At 39.9% G+C, this 13931-nt stretch overlaps 1 protein-coding gene across 5 annotated transcripts in view; it reads left to right on the top strand.

Moving 5' to 3' along the window:
- Positions 1-13931, top strand: part of AGBL3 (AGBL carboxypeptidase 3) — a 71121-nt gene that overhangs the window by 41255 nt on the left and 15935 nt on the right. For all 5 annotated transcript variants that reach the window (XM_087860808.1, XM_045792600.2, XM_045792604.2 and 2 more), the window contains 2 exons: positions 2540-2597; positions 3611-3682. In XM_087860808.1, coding sequence (XP_087716934.1) covers positions 2540-2597; positions 3611-3682 — 130 coding nt within the window. The remainder of the gene's footprint in view (positions 1-2539; positions 2598-3610; positions 3683-13931) is intronic.

Genomic DNA, 13931 nt, shown 5'->3' with positions numbered 1-13931 from the left:
GTTTCTGGAAATTGTCCTAAGGGCAGACAGCAAATGAAAAAAACATCAATTTGTGAAAATCTAACACTCGGTAAAAAGAAAACAGCAAGAGCCTTTGGGATTTAAATCAAGATGTCCCCTCCCCCCAGCTCAATGAGACTGAAACTCCAGTCCTGACTAGTGCAGCCGAGAACACAGGGCCCCTCTCTCCACAGATGCCAGTCAGAGGGCGATCTCCCCAAGGAGGGCAGGGCATCAGTATTTCAGATCCTGCCGCCAGCCCCCGTTGTTGCGGCGAAGTTCCAGGTGAGTGCAGCCCGGAGGCGAGGGCTCCCTTCTAATACCCAGGCCCCACTCGTGAGACGGAGACTCTGCCGCGAGTGCTGCATTACCTATTTTGGCCTCAACTGCCCTGGCCTTAGCGTGTAAAGTGGTGATTCTGCCCCCAGAAGAGGCCAACAGAGAAGGCCTGAGACTGCTGCCCTCTCTCCACCTGAGCTGTAGGTGTCCCTGAGAGAAGAGTGCCATTGTCCCCACCCCCAGCTCCAGAGACACCCAGGTCAGAAATTTTGCCTTTGGGGAAAAGCAGACAAAAACAGCCTTTAAAAAAAAAAAACGTTTTATTTTGAAAGAATTACGTAGTCACAGGAAGTTGTAAAGAAATGCATGTACAGGAGCGCTGCGGCACACTTTCCTTCGCCTCCGGTGCTAACACCTTGCAAGCGTTAGGCCGCGTGGGGGCCCTGAAGCTGACGCCGGCACCGCCCGCGGGCCACCCCCGTGTTCCCGGTGTGCGCGCACTCCTTTGTGCGCGCTAGTCCGCAGAAATTTTCATTCCAGTCTAGTGCGTTGTTAGAGTAAGAGTGCATAGTCTTACAATGATACCTTATTTTTGTTCGTAAATTCTGCAGTCTAAGCAACATGCGTATGCTTGGGACCGGGCCAAGATTATAAAAAAAGTTTGTTTACCAAACTCTCTAATCAATCTGTGTGTTGTCTTTTTTAGACACAATAACCAAAGTAGACTTTGTTTGGGGGAATTGTTTATTTTTTTGTATGTAGATTTTGTGAGACACATACTTAGTTCTCCTAAACATAGTCACATGTTTTTTCTCTTCTAGCCAAGCTATATTTCATGTAAAATATAAATTTCTTTATATTGTTTATATATTTCCCCTTCCTTGATTGGAGCTTTAAAATTTTTATGGAATCAGTCTATATTTAATGTTGCATTTTCCAGATGGAAAACAGTCATCATTTGGTCATTTGAAAAGGCTGCATACCTAATAGGAGCTCTTAGCCATTGATCTTATTTTCTAATCTTTGGCAAAAAAAAAGTGAACAGTATCATTTTAACTGAGTTCAATGCCAGAGGACACCTTAGATTCATGTTCTGAACTCTTGTAAGACATCCATACATCCTAAAATTAATATTTTTACGTTATTTAAAGTATCTAAGTTAACTTTATTTCTACCAGGACATTCTCAATGATTGATTTGGAAGACTTTCAGCAAAAGCAAACAATTAAAGATTACCGTGGTTAGAATTAATTAGGGGATTGTGTTCATAAGGACACTGGCCTGGTGATTTTCTCTAGGGTGATGTAATAGTTTATTGTGGCTTACGGCCTCATTTCAATCAAGGGAAGAGAGCGAAAAATGACTGAGTTCATCAGATCAGGTCTTATTGCAAGTGAATTTCTCCAGCTTAATTTTACCTCTTGTCTCTCCAAATGCTAGTGATTATATAATATTGCTACTTTTAACTTTGTATAATTTTCTCTATGCCTTCAATAATCAACTTTTGATTTTTATACTCTCATTTTTCTATCAGGGTTTTTGCGGCCAAATTTATCTACAAAGAAGGGGTTTTACTTTTTAACTCTATTTCATAGTCCACTCTTCATCATGAGTTGATATGCACAACATCTTGGCAAAAAAATAATGACGTTTTCAATATTTTTTTCCTTTCCATTGCCCTTTTGGAAAATTCTTTATAATATCCACATACCACAGATGCAGAAACAAAAGTTTGGAAGCAAACTTTTTAAACAAAGTTTGGTCACGTGATTTGTAGACTACTCAGGATTTGTCATAATTCTACAGTGTTTTAGGTCTCATTAGTCTAGCTGGGTCATTACTGACAACTCCTTTTTCAAGGTAGAAAGCAATGTCACGTGTATGCTCTTACTCTGGACTTTGAGAAAATATTTTTCATCTTTCTTTATATATTTTTACTCATTTCATATTCTTACCTTCCTTCATCTTTATTCTCAATGAGATTGTGAGCATACATTTTGTGTCTCTCATTGTAAATAAATTCTATATGAAGTAAAAAAAAATTTTTAACTCCCTTTAGTAGTGCCAAAGTACAATATCAGTATTCTCATTGCTGCAGGAGAAAATTATTAGGAGTTTCTAAGAGATATTTTTGTCTATTCTAAACCTATCATGATAAAATGAGAAATGTTGAAAACTACCAGTGATGATATAGGAAATATACCACATTTTCATGTTTATAACATAGTATTGTTTTCCTTTTGGTTCTGTGTCCCATTAGGCATGTGATAAAGGACATTTAGTGCAAAGACACAGAGAATCAAATTCTGATGTGAAAGGTAATGTTCTACTTCTGCCCTCTGCCAACAATTCATTCAACACACACTTTTTTGTGCCACATCTTTGAGGTTGCCAGTGTGCTTGGTTCTAGGGATATCAAGAAGTGTACTATACCATTTCTTACTCTCAGGAGCTCATCTTTTAATGGGGGGAGAAAAACTAAGTGCAGTGTTACAGGTGCAATGCCAGTATTCTAAGCCGGGTTCCTAGAGATCACAGAGAAAGGAGTGGTCCATGTACTTGATGAATGTCTCTGATTTGAGAGATTTTTTCACTAAACAAAATAGGGATTTTATGTTTTAAAAACCATCTTGGTCCTCTCATTTCTTAAAAGAGGACGAGCCCAGGAGAGAAAAAAAATTATGGACTCTTCATTTGCTTCTACTGGAATCTGCTAAGTTGGATATGAATTTGACCATTTGTATTACTATACATTTATACCACACTTTGAGATAACCTAATTAAAAATACATATACATGTATATACCTCCATTTTCTATTATAACTAATATGGTTAATTGACTTGAAATTTATTTTTCTCATAGTGATCATACAAAAAATTACTTTAATATATTCTGTTGAAAATTTATCAAAAATTAGAACTGAAAAGCACATTTTAGAATACTTTAGACCCTTTTCTACGTCTGAGCACATATACTCCATGTTAATCACAGGATGTTCATGTTGTTTGGTAGCCTACGTTTTCATTTCAAATTGCAGTAAACTTCTTTACATGTTATTAAATGGTGGTAAAGTATTCCATTGTATTAGTGAAACTTAAATTTAACTACGTCCTTTGTTAAATTTTTACTTTTTTTCTGTTTCAATAATGAAGACCTTATTTATGATAGATTCCTAGAAAGGAATTGCTGACCCAAAGGGTATGAACATTTTTTTAGACTTTTTATTGAGCTAAACTATTTACACGTTATCTTCTAGAAAAAGAAAAAATATGAAGTGTAAGAGACTCATTCTTTTCATGCTACTAATGATCTCTTATCATCTTTTCTAGATATAAAGCCAAATGTATCAGATGTTTGCATATGTGATTATTTCAGAAGACCACTCCCTAATCAAGGTTTGGGTGAGTAAACTAAGAATAGAGACAGTAATGAGTGCCCACAAATCATCTGAATGTGAGTTATCTAACCATATGTATCTGATCAAGATTTACATGTAAGAAACTAGATTATCTTCAAAACAATAGACAAGGAGCAATTCACCTTCCCAGAAATTGTGAATCTCACATTTTTTCCTCTCTAGCTCTAGAAATTCATAAAGGAAGCCAGTAGAAATTCAGCATATGTCAAGTTGTCTTTCTTGTAATTTCTACTAGTTAAAAATAAGAGAATATGCATCTCATTGTCTAATCTCTTCATTCCCATCTCATGAATCCTAAAGTCTTCTAGCCTCACCTACCATTACAGGATCCAGCCTCACCTGGCCTTTGATTGACTACACTTGTCACCAAGTAGTTTACCCAATTGCCATACAGTTCATTCCACTGCTAGAGAGCTATAGTATTGAAAATGTTCTTTTTATGTTGAGCTAAAAACATGTGTCCCTGTAAATTTCATCCACTTCTTCAATTACACAAAACAAAGTGAAATAACCTTAAAGGTAAATATTTCTGATGGACTCATTTTCCCTGATTCTCATTTTTCAAGGAGAATGAAGGTAATGCCTCTTCCAAGATATTTTTTTAAAGCTGTCGTGTATTTCGCTCAAACTTCCTTCCGTTCTTTCCACCGTCCACAATACAGCATGATTCAAGTCCTTTAGCACCTGATTTTATTCTTTCCTGTTACTGTTCAAGCTTGAATGAAACTGAACACAGTATTACAGATGTCAGCTAGTGGGTGTACAATAAATTTCCATTAATGCAGCCTAAGGTTACATCTGTTCTTTCGGAAGCTTGCTGAAGTATTGCTAGGCTGGACTGGTGTACACGCACACCTATAAACTGTCGTTTGCGTCATGCTGCTGCTAAGTGGTGTCTCCTCCATCTGCTGCTTCAGTTGGTATTTGGCTTCAATGTCCTGCGCCTTAAATTTATTCCTGCTAAATTAATCATCTTAGATTCAGCCTTTCATAAACTCCGGATCTCAAGTATGCCATGTTGTTGTACTCTCTCTATATGTATGGACATACCTGTATATACATTTGACCTCTTGTCAAAGCTTTAGACTTATATTTAACTCTCTCCTAAACATCTCCACAGAGATGTCCCATATATCCAAATTCAAGTTCATCTAATTCTAGTTAGAGGTTCCTCTTGTATTCTCCATAACCTTGGGAGCAGTACTATCTACATAACCACCCGTTTCAACTAGAAACATGACAGTTATCCTTTTTTCTCCCTTCATTTCCATTCCTCAGGTCCAGTCAGCCAATGAATCTAGTGGATTTTGCCTCATAATCTCTTTATCTCCATTTTAACAGTCATCATTCTTTTCAGACTCTTACGAGATTCTAATTGGCTTCCTTGCCACCAGTATTTTCATCCTAATTAATTCCACCTTTCATACTACCCTAAAAGTGACCAAAAACACCAATCAGATTGTGTATGCTCACGACCTAAAGACTCGCAGTAATTCCTAGTTTCCTAGCAGGGTTGGAAGTTGGCACAGTCCTAAGACTTAAAAAAATTAGCCTACAAAAATTTAACTTTTAAATAATTTCAAGAATAGTATGAAGAACTCTACCTAATATTTCCCCAAATCCACTTTTTGCACACATATGTCTTTAACAGCTTCAACATATATTTTCCAAGAACAAGAACACTGTCTTACATTAAAATCAAGAAATTCAGCTTTGATACAATACTGATTCATATCCTACTACAGTAATGTCCTTTAGAGCATTTATTTATTTATTTATTTATTTATTTATTTATTTATTTATTTATTTATTTATTTATTTATTTTGAGAGCAGGAGCCCAGCGTGGGACTCAATCCCAGGACCCTGGGATCATGACCTGAGCCACCCAAACACCCCAAAAATCACATTTAAATGCCACATCTCTCTCTTTATTCCCTTTCAATTTGGAATAGACGCTCAGCCTTTCTTTGTCATGCACAACCCGGGCATTTTTGAAGATCATGGGCCTGTTGTCTTATAGAATGTTTGGTTTTAAAAACTTTTAATGCACGTGAGAATTACCTGGGAAGTTTATGGAAACCCCAGCTTCTAATTCTGAGCTGGTCTTTGTTGTCAGCCCCTGAATCTACAGTTCTTATAAGGTACTTAAGATAATTCTGATGTTGGCAATTTGCAGACCATACTTAGTGACTCACCACTTAGGGAGCTATCGTGAGAGACGGTGAAAGGCCAGACAGTTAGGACCTAGCCCATCAAACCCTTCTTCATGCTGCAGAGCTTTCTTTCGATAATTTTCTGTTCAAAAGAAAAAGATTTTTGACAACCACTTGCTACAGCACAGAAACCAAGTTACACACCATGACATACAGAATTCCAGTGAACTGGCTCCTGACTGCCTCTCCAGTTTTACCTCTTGCCGTTCTCAATCTTCTTGTAGCCTCAGAATATATCAGTCTTACCACTGTGCTCTTGCTCCTGCTGTCTTCTCTGCCTGAAACATAATCATCATTTAAGGGGTAGGTATCAAATTTTGGTAAGACTCATATACAGTTCATTTCAAGAAGAGTTAGAAAGATTGAGTGATAATGATATGCACAAACTGCTCTGATTGTTCGGAGAACAGGATCAAATCCAGCCTGGAAATCTCAGGGAATGTTTGCTTGAAGGAATTGATCCTTAAATTATGATGCAGTCTTAAATGACAAAGTTAGGCATTTAGCAGAGAGCAGAGAGTCACTTCCTGAATTCTTAAAAAATAAAATTTGTCAGTGGTTTTGTGATCTTATATGTAAATTCTTTCCTTACTTGAGATTTAATATGTCCGGGACTAAAAATAACTCATTCAGAGCCATTTGACTTCTGTCATCTCTTACCAGTATTTATTCTCCTCTTTCTAGAGAGAAGAAAACTCTTTGATAGAAAGACAGAAGCAACTTAAGAGCTGAGGGATTCTGCTCTTTGTCATCCATCAGGATGATATTAAAATAATCCCAGCAGAACAGATTTAAACATTCTGTGATATATATTCATTCTGAATATAGCTAAGTAAAATTTACATCTTGTCAATATTTATTCATAGCTTAACTCGCTATTTTAACCTTCCTGACACTATTCTATGTCTCAACGACTCTCTTATCAGTCTTTGTTATATAATCTCCTTTTCATGTTCTTTTAAAAATCTGATGGTTACCTGCTTTCCAGAAGTCTCAAGTTATACTCTCAAGGATTGTACTAGATACTAGGATACAGTGGAAATACAGTCTATTCTCAGTAAATAGAAAAAATGACAGTAAAGAGACAACAGAAATATAACAGGATCAATGCTACCTGCTGTGTTAGGGGATTATATAGGAGTTGTTTGGGGATAGGGGAGTACCAGAGAAATTAAGAAAGGCAACTGTTAGGATTCCAGGGGCCAAATAAGTATTTTCTTTTAACCAAGATCTGAATCTATTAAAACAAAAAGACAAAATACTAGCGAACTGAATCCCATAACACAGTAAAAGGATTATGCACAATGACCAAATAGAATTTATCCCAGAAATGCAAGATTGATTTAACAGAATATTAAGCAGTGTAGACTTCCAAGGAAGATGGTGGAGTAGGAGGGTCCCGTGATCACCTGCATCAGTGTAAATAACCCAGAAAATGACCCAAAGACTGGCAGAACACACTCTTCCTAGCTAAATGTAGAGAAGAGGACACATCCTTGTCGTACCCCACAAGAGGAGGGTAGGACGGGCAGAGATGAGGTCAGGAGCTAAATGGACTGGCAGGACTTTTCACTCTAGGGAGGAATGCCACGAATGTGGAAAGGAAAGAGTACCAGACCCTCCCACCAAGCACCCCAAGCCTGGAGAACTTGCAAGAAAACAAGAGAGGCATAATTTTGAGAGTTCTTACAATCAGCGGGGCTTAATACCTGGAACTTTAAAAATCAGTGGGCTCAACGCTGGGAGAGCCAGGAGGGCAATAGGAAATTTCAGTCTCCACCCTTAAAGAAACAACACAACAAACAGTCCCACTGAGGTACAGCATGAAAACAGTAGTTTGAAAAACAGATGGGGTACACAGGAGGAATATTTACTTAGAGCGTGTGCTAGAGGGGCAGACTGCACAAACCTTGCTGACACCACATGAACTGCCCCTCCAATATACCATTGGCAGGAAAGCACCTAAAACAGCTCCACGGCCTGAAAGGGTACATGCCACTACGACAGAGACCGCCACCACTCCAAAGTGGCTCCCGCACACACCAGTCCCCCTGCAGCCCTAGCAGTGGGCTGGGGCAGACATGTAGTCTGACAGCAGGCCCCACCCACCAACCAAAGCTTCTCCGATGACGACACAGGGAAAGCGCCCAGCAGTTTGGTGCTACAGTATCTCCGGCAAGTGCCTAGTCTCCAACTCAAGCCCAAAGCAGTCCCAGACTAGCACACTAACAACACAGAGAGCGCCGATGCAGATGACTGGACTGGAGGCAAAAGTGGCTCAACCATGATAGTAGGGTGCACAAAATACAAAAGATGAAATACCCTTAAGTCCCAGGTTCTGGTGAACAGGACATTGCACTGCAGGGCACCACAGAACCTCTTCTTCATAGCAGGAGACGTTCCTAACACATAGAAACAAACACTGAAAAATATGTTCCAAATCAAAGAAAAGGACAAAATCATAGCAAAAGAGCTAAACAAAATGGGGATAAGTAAATGCTTGATAGAGAATTTAGTGATCACAAAGATACTCACTGGACTTGTGAAGAGTGGAGGACCTCAGTGATACCCTCAACAAAGAGACAGAAAACCGATCGGAGATGAAGAACTCAATAACTGAAATTAAAAATACCCCAGTTGGAATAAATACTAGACTAGAGGAAACAGAAGAATGGATCAGCAACCTGGAGAACACTAATGAAAAGCCATCAAGCTGAACAGGAGAGAAAAACATAATAAAAATTGAAATTAGACTAAAAGAACTCGGTGACACCATCAGGTATAATATTTGCATTACAGGGATCCGTAAATCAGAAGAGTGAGAAATGGGAGAAAATATATTTGAAGAAATAGCTGAAAACTTCCCAAATCCGGGGAAGGAAACAGAAATCTAGGTCCAGGAGGCACAGAAAGACCCCAACAAAATCAACCCCAGGAGGTCCACACTAAGAGACACAGTAATTAAAATGGCAAAGAGTAGTGACAACAAGAGAATGTTAAAAGAAGCAAGAGAGGAGGCTGAAGGTAAGATGGCGGAGGAGTAGGGGACCCCTTTTACAGCCGGTCCCCCGAGTCGAGCTGGATAGGTACCAGACCAGCCTAAACAACCACGGAACCAGCCTGAGACGCAGGAAGATGCATCTGGATCTCTACAAATGAACATCTCCAGCGCTGAGTATTGAGGTACGAAGCGGGGAGCTGTGAAACCTCGCACAGATATCGGAAGATAAACGGAAGGGGGAGGGAGCCGCCACGTTCGGGCGCCGGGAAGCGGTAGCCACTTGCACGGGGGAGCGGGCGGGCTCGCGACCGGCACCCGCAAAACAGCAGACTGAGACCGTGAGCTGGGGATCGCGCGGGACCAGACTGAAAACTGGAGCTCCGGTGCGCTCACTGGAACTGGACTGAGACCGGGAGCTCCGGAGCTCACGGGGGCAGCTGGCGGCGTTAGAAACACAAAGGACAGAGACACTCCGGCCCTGGAAGTGCGGGCTGGGACGCCGGGAGTGGGGCGCGCATCCCAGGACACTGCAGGGTTGAGCAGCACCAACAGAAACAGTGTTAAAGTGGCCAGAACAGCAGTGGAGAACGGTCCACGATCCCTCTGTTTTGAGACAGAGGCTGAGATTCGGCCACTGCTGCTCTGACTCTCAGAAGAGGCACAGCAAACCGCCAGGGAAAGCCGCCAGAGAACAAAAGCCTGGAAATACCGGCTCACAGTGTGCCCATCCCCATTCCCCTCGCAGGGGACACGGAGACTCTACCCAAACAGGGTTGCCTGAGTATCGGCGCGGCAGGCCCCTCCCCCAGAAGACAGGCTGAAAAATCAAGAAGCCCACATCCCTAAGATCCGGATAAAACTAGTGTGCACTGCCTGGGTCCTGGTCAATAATTTGGGCTCTGGGCAACCCTAAAACCTCTCTTCTAATCAGAATGACGAGGAAGAGAAATCCCCCCCCAGCAAAGAAAAGATAATGGGTCTGTAGCCTCTGCCACAGAACTGATGGATATGGATGTAACCAAATTGTCAGAAATGGAGTTCAGAGTAACAATGGTCAAGATGATGTGTAGGCTTGAAAAAAATAGTAATGAAAATATTAACAAGAATATAGAATCTCTAAGGGCAGAAATGAGAGCGAATCTGGCAGAAATTAAAAATGCTATGAATCAAATGCAGTCGAAACTAGATGCTCTGACGGCCAGGGTGAATGAGGCAGAAGAACGAATTAGTGAATTGGAGGATGGGATGGTAGAAGAGAAAGTTAAAACAGAGACTTGGCTCAAAAAAATCCAATCTCAATAATGTAGGTTATAGGAGATTACTGACTCAATGAAACGTTCCAATGTCAGAATCATCAGCATCCCTGAGTGGGTGGAGAAAGAGAAAGGTCTAGAAGAGATATTTGAACGAATTGTAGCTGAGAACTTCCCTAATCTAGCAAAGGAAACAAGCATTCGTGTCCAAAGAGGCAGAGAGGACCCCTCCCAAGTTCAACCAAGACAAACCTATGCCACGTCACATCATAGTGCAATTCGCAAATATTATATCCAAGGATACAGTATTGAAAGTGGCCAGGGCAAAAAAATTTCTCACGTACAAAGGCAAAAATATCAGAATTATGTCAGACCTGTCTACACAGACCTGGAATGAGAGAAAGGGCTGGCAGGCCATATTTAAAGCTCTTTCCGAGAGAAACATGCAGCCAAGGATCCTTTATCCATCAAGGCTGTCATTCAGAATTGATGGAGAGATAAGGAACTTCCAGAATCACCAGACACTAACCAATTTCATAACCATGAAACCAGCCCTATAAGGGATATTAAGGGGGGTTCTATAAAACTAGAAAGGCCCCAAGAGTGATAGACAACAGAAATTTGCAATCTATAGAAACAAAGACTTTACAGGCAACATGACATCATTAAAATCATCTCTCTCAATAATCACTCTCAATGTGAATGGCCTAAATGCTCCCATAAAACACCACAGGGCTGCAGATTGGATAAAAAGACATGACCTATCCATTTGCTGTCTACAAGAGACTCATCTTGAACCTAAAGATACATCTAGACTGAAAGTAAAGGGATGGAAAACCATTTTTCATGCCAGTGGACCTCAAAAGAAACCTCATATCAGACAGATTAGATGTTAAACTAAAGACTATAGTTAGAGATACAAAAGGACACTATATTATTCTTAAAGGATGGACCCAAAAAGTGGATATGACAATTATAAATATATATGCCCCCAACAGGGGAGCAGCAAGATACACAAGCCAACTCTTAACCAAAATAAAGAGACATATAGATAAAAATATGTTAATGGTAGGGGACCTCAACACTCCACTATCAGCAATAGACAGATCACCTAAGCAGAAAATCAATAAAAAAAAACAAGAGCTTTGAATGACATACTAGACCAGATGGACCTCATAGATATATATAGAACACTACACCCCAGAACAACAGAATACTCATTCTTTTCGAATAAACATGGAACATTCTCCAGAATAGACCATATACTGGGTCACAAAACAGGTCTCAACTGATACCAAAAGACTGAAATTATTCCCAGACCACATATTCTCAGACCACAATGCTTTGAAATTGGAACTCAATCACAAGGAAAAATTTGGAAGAAACTCAAACACTTGGAAACTAAGAACCATCCTGCTCAAGAATGATTGGATAAACCAGGAAATCAAAAATCAATTTAAACAATTTATGGAGACCAACTAGAATGAAAACACATCGGTCCAAAACCTATGGGACACTGCAAACGCAGTTGTAAGGGGAAAATACATAGCCATCCAAGCCTCACTCAAAAGAACAGAAAAATCTAAAATGCAGTTTTTATATTCTCACCTCAAGAAGCTGGAGCTGGAACAGAAGAACAGGCCTAACCCACGCACGAGAAGGCAGTTGATCAAGATTAGAGCAGAGATCAATGAATTAGAAACCAGGAGCACAGTAGAGCAGATCAACAGAACTAGAAGCTGGCTCTTTGAAAGAATAAATAAGATCGACAAGCCACTGGCCAGACTTATTCAAAAGAATAGAGAAAGGACCCAAATTAATAAAATTATGAATGAAAAGGGAGAGGTCACAACCAACACCAATGAAATAGGAAGGATCATTAGAAACTTTAAACAACCTGGAAGAAATAGATGCCTTCCTGGAAACCTATAAACTACCAAGATTGAAACAGGAAGAAATTTTTTCAAACAGACCAATTAAGAAGAGATTGAAGCAGTGATCAAAAACCTCCTGAAAAACAAGAGTCCAGGGCCTGACGGATTCCCCGGGGAATTCTACCAAACATTCAAAGAAGAAATAATACCTATTCTCCTGAAGCTGTTTCAAAAAATAGAAACAGAAGGAAAACTACCAAACTCATTCTATGAGGCCAGTATTACCTTGATCCCCAAACCAGGAAAAGACCCCATCAAAAAGGAGAATCACAGACCAATATCCCTGATGAATATGGACGCCAAAATTCTCAACAAGATCCTAGCTAATAGGATCCAACAGTACGTTAAAAGGATTATCCATCACGACCAAGTGGAATTCATCCCTGGGATGCAAGGTGGTTCAACACTCGCAAATCGATCAGTGTGATAGATCATATCAACAAGAAAAGAGTCAAGAACCATATGAACCTCTCAGTAGATGCAGAAAAAGCATTTGACAAAATACAGCATCCTTTCCTGATTAAAACACTTCAGAGTGTAGGGATAGAGGGTACATTCTTCAATTTCATAAAAACCATCTATGAAAAGCCTACAGCAAATATCATTCTCAATGGGGAAAAGCTGGAAGCCTTTTCCTTAAGATCAGGAACACGACAAGGATGCCCACTCTCGCCACTATTATTCAACATAGTACTAGAAGTCCTTGCAACAGCAATCAGACAACAAAAAGGGATAAAAGGTATCCAAATCGGCAAAGAAGTCAAACTGTCTCTCTTCACAGATGACATGATACTCTATATGGAAAACCCAAAAGAATCCACCCCCAAACTACTAGAAGTTATAGAGCAATTCAGTAATGTGGCGGGATACAAAATCAATGCTCAGAAATCAGTTGCATTTCTATACATGAACAATGAGACTGAAGAAGGAGAAATGAGGGAATCCATTCCATTTACAATAGCACCAAAAATCATATGTTATCTCAGAATTAACTTAACCATAGACGTAAAGGATCAATATTCTAGAAACTACAAATCACTCTTGAAAGACATTGAAGATGACACAAAAAGATAGAAAAATATTCCATGCTCATGGATTGGAAGAATTAATATAGTTAAAATGTCTATGCTACCCAGAGCAATCTACACTTTCAATGCCATCCCGATCAAAATACCAATTACATTTTTCAAAGAACTGGAACAAACAGCCCTTAAATTTGTGTGGAACCAGAAAAGGCCCTGAATCGCAAAGGAATTGTTGAAAAGGAAAAACAAAGATGGGGGCCTCACATTGCCGGATTTCAAGCTGTACTACAAAGCTGTGATCACAAAGACAGCATGGTACTGGCACAAAAACAGACACATAGACCAATGGAACAGAATAGAGAACCCAGAAATGGACCCTTGGCTCTTTGGGCAACTAATCTTTGACAAAGCAGGAAAAAACATCCAGTGGAAAAAAGACAGTCTCTTCAATAAATGGTGCTGGGAAAACTGGACAGCTGCATGCAAAAGAATGAAACTTGACCACTCTCTCACACCGTACACAAAGATAAACTCCAAATGGATGAAACACCTCGATGTGAGACAGGAATCCATCAAAATCCTAGAAGAGAACATAGGCAGCAACCTGTTTGACATCGGCCACAGCAACTTTTTTCATGACACATCTCCAAAGGCAAGAGAAATAAAAGAAAAAATGAACTTTTGGGACTTCATCAAGATAAAAAGCTTCTGCACAGCCAAGGAAACAGTCAAAAAAACTAAGAGGCAGCCCACGGAATGGGAGAAGATATTTGCACTTGACACTACAGATAAAAGACTGGTACCC

This window comes from Ursus americanus, chromosome 3, assembly GCF_024610735.1.
Source record: "Ursus americanus isolate L20-20 chromosome 3, mUrsAme1.1.p, whole genome shotgun sequence".
Lineage (NCBI taxonomy): Eukaryota > Metazoa > Chordata > Mammalia > Carnivora > Ursidae > Ursus > Ursus americanus.
This window is presented reverse-complemented; position numbering and strand designations above follow the sequence as displayed.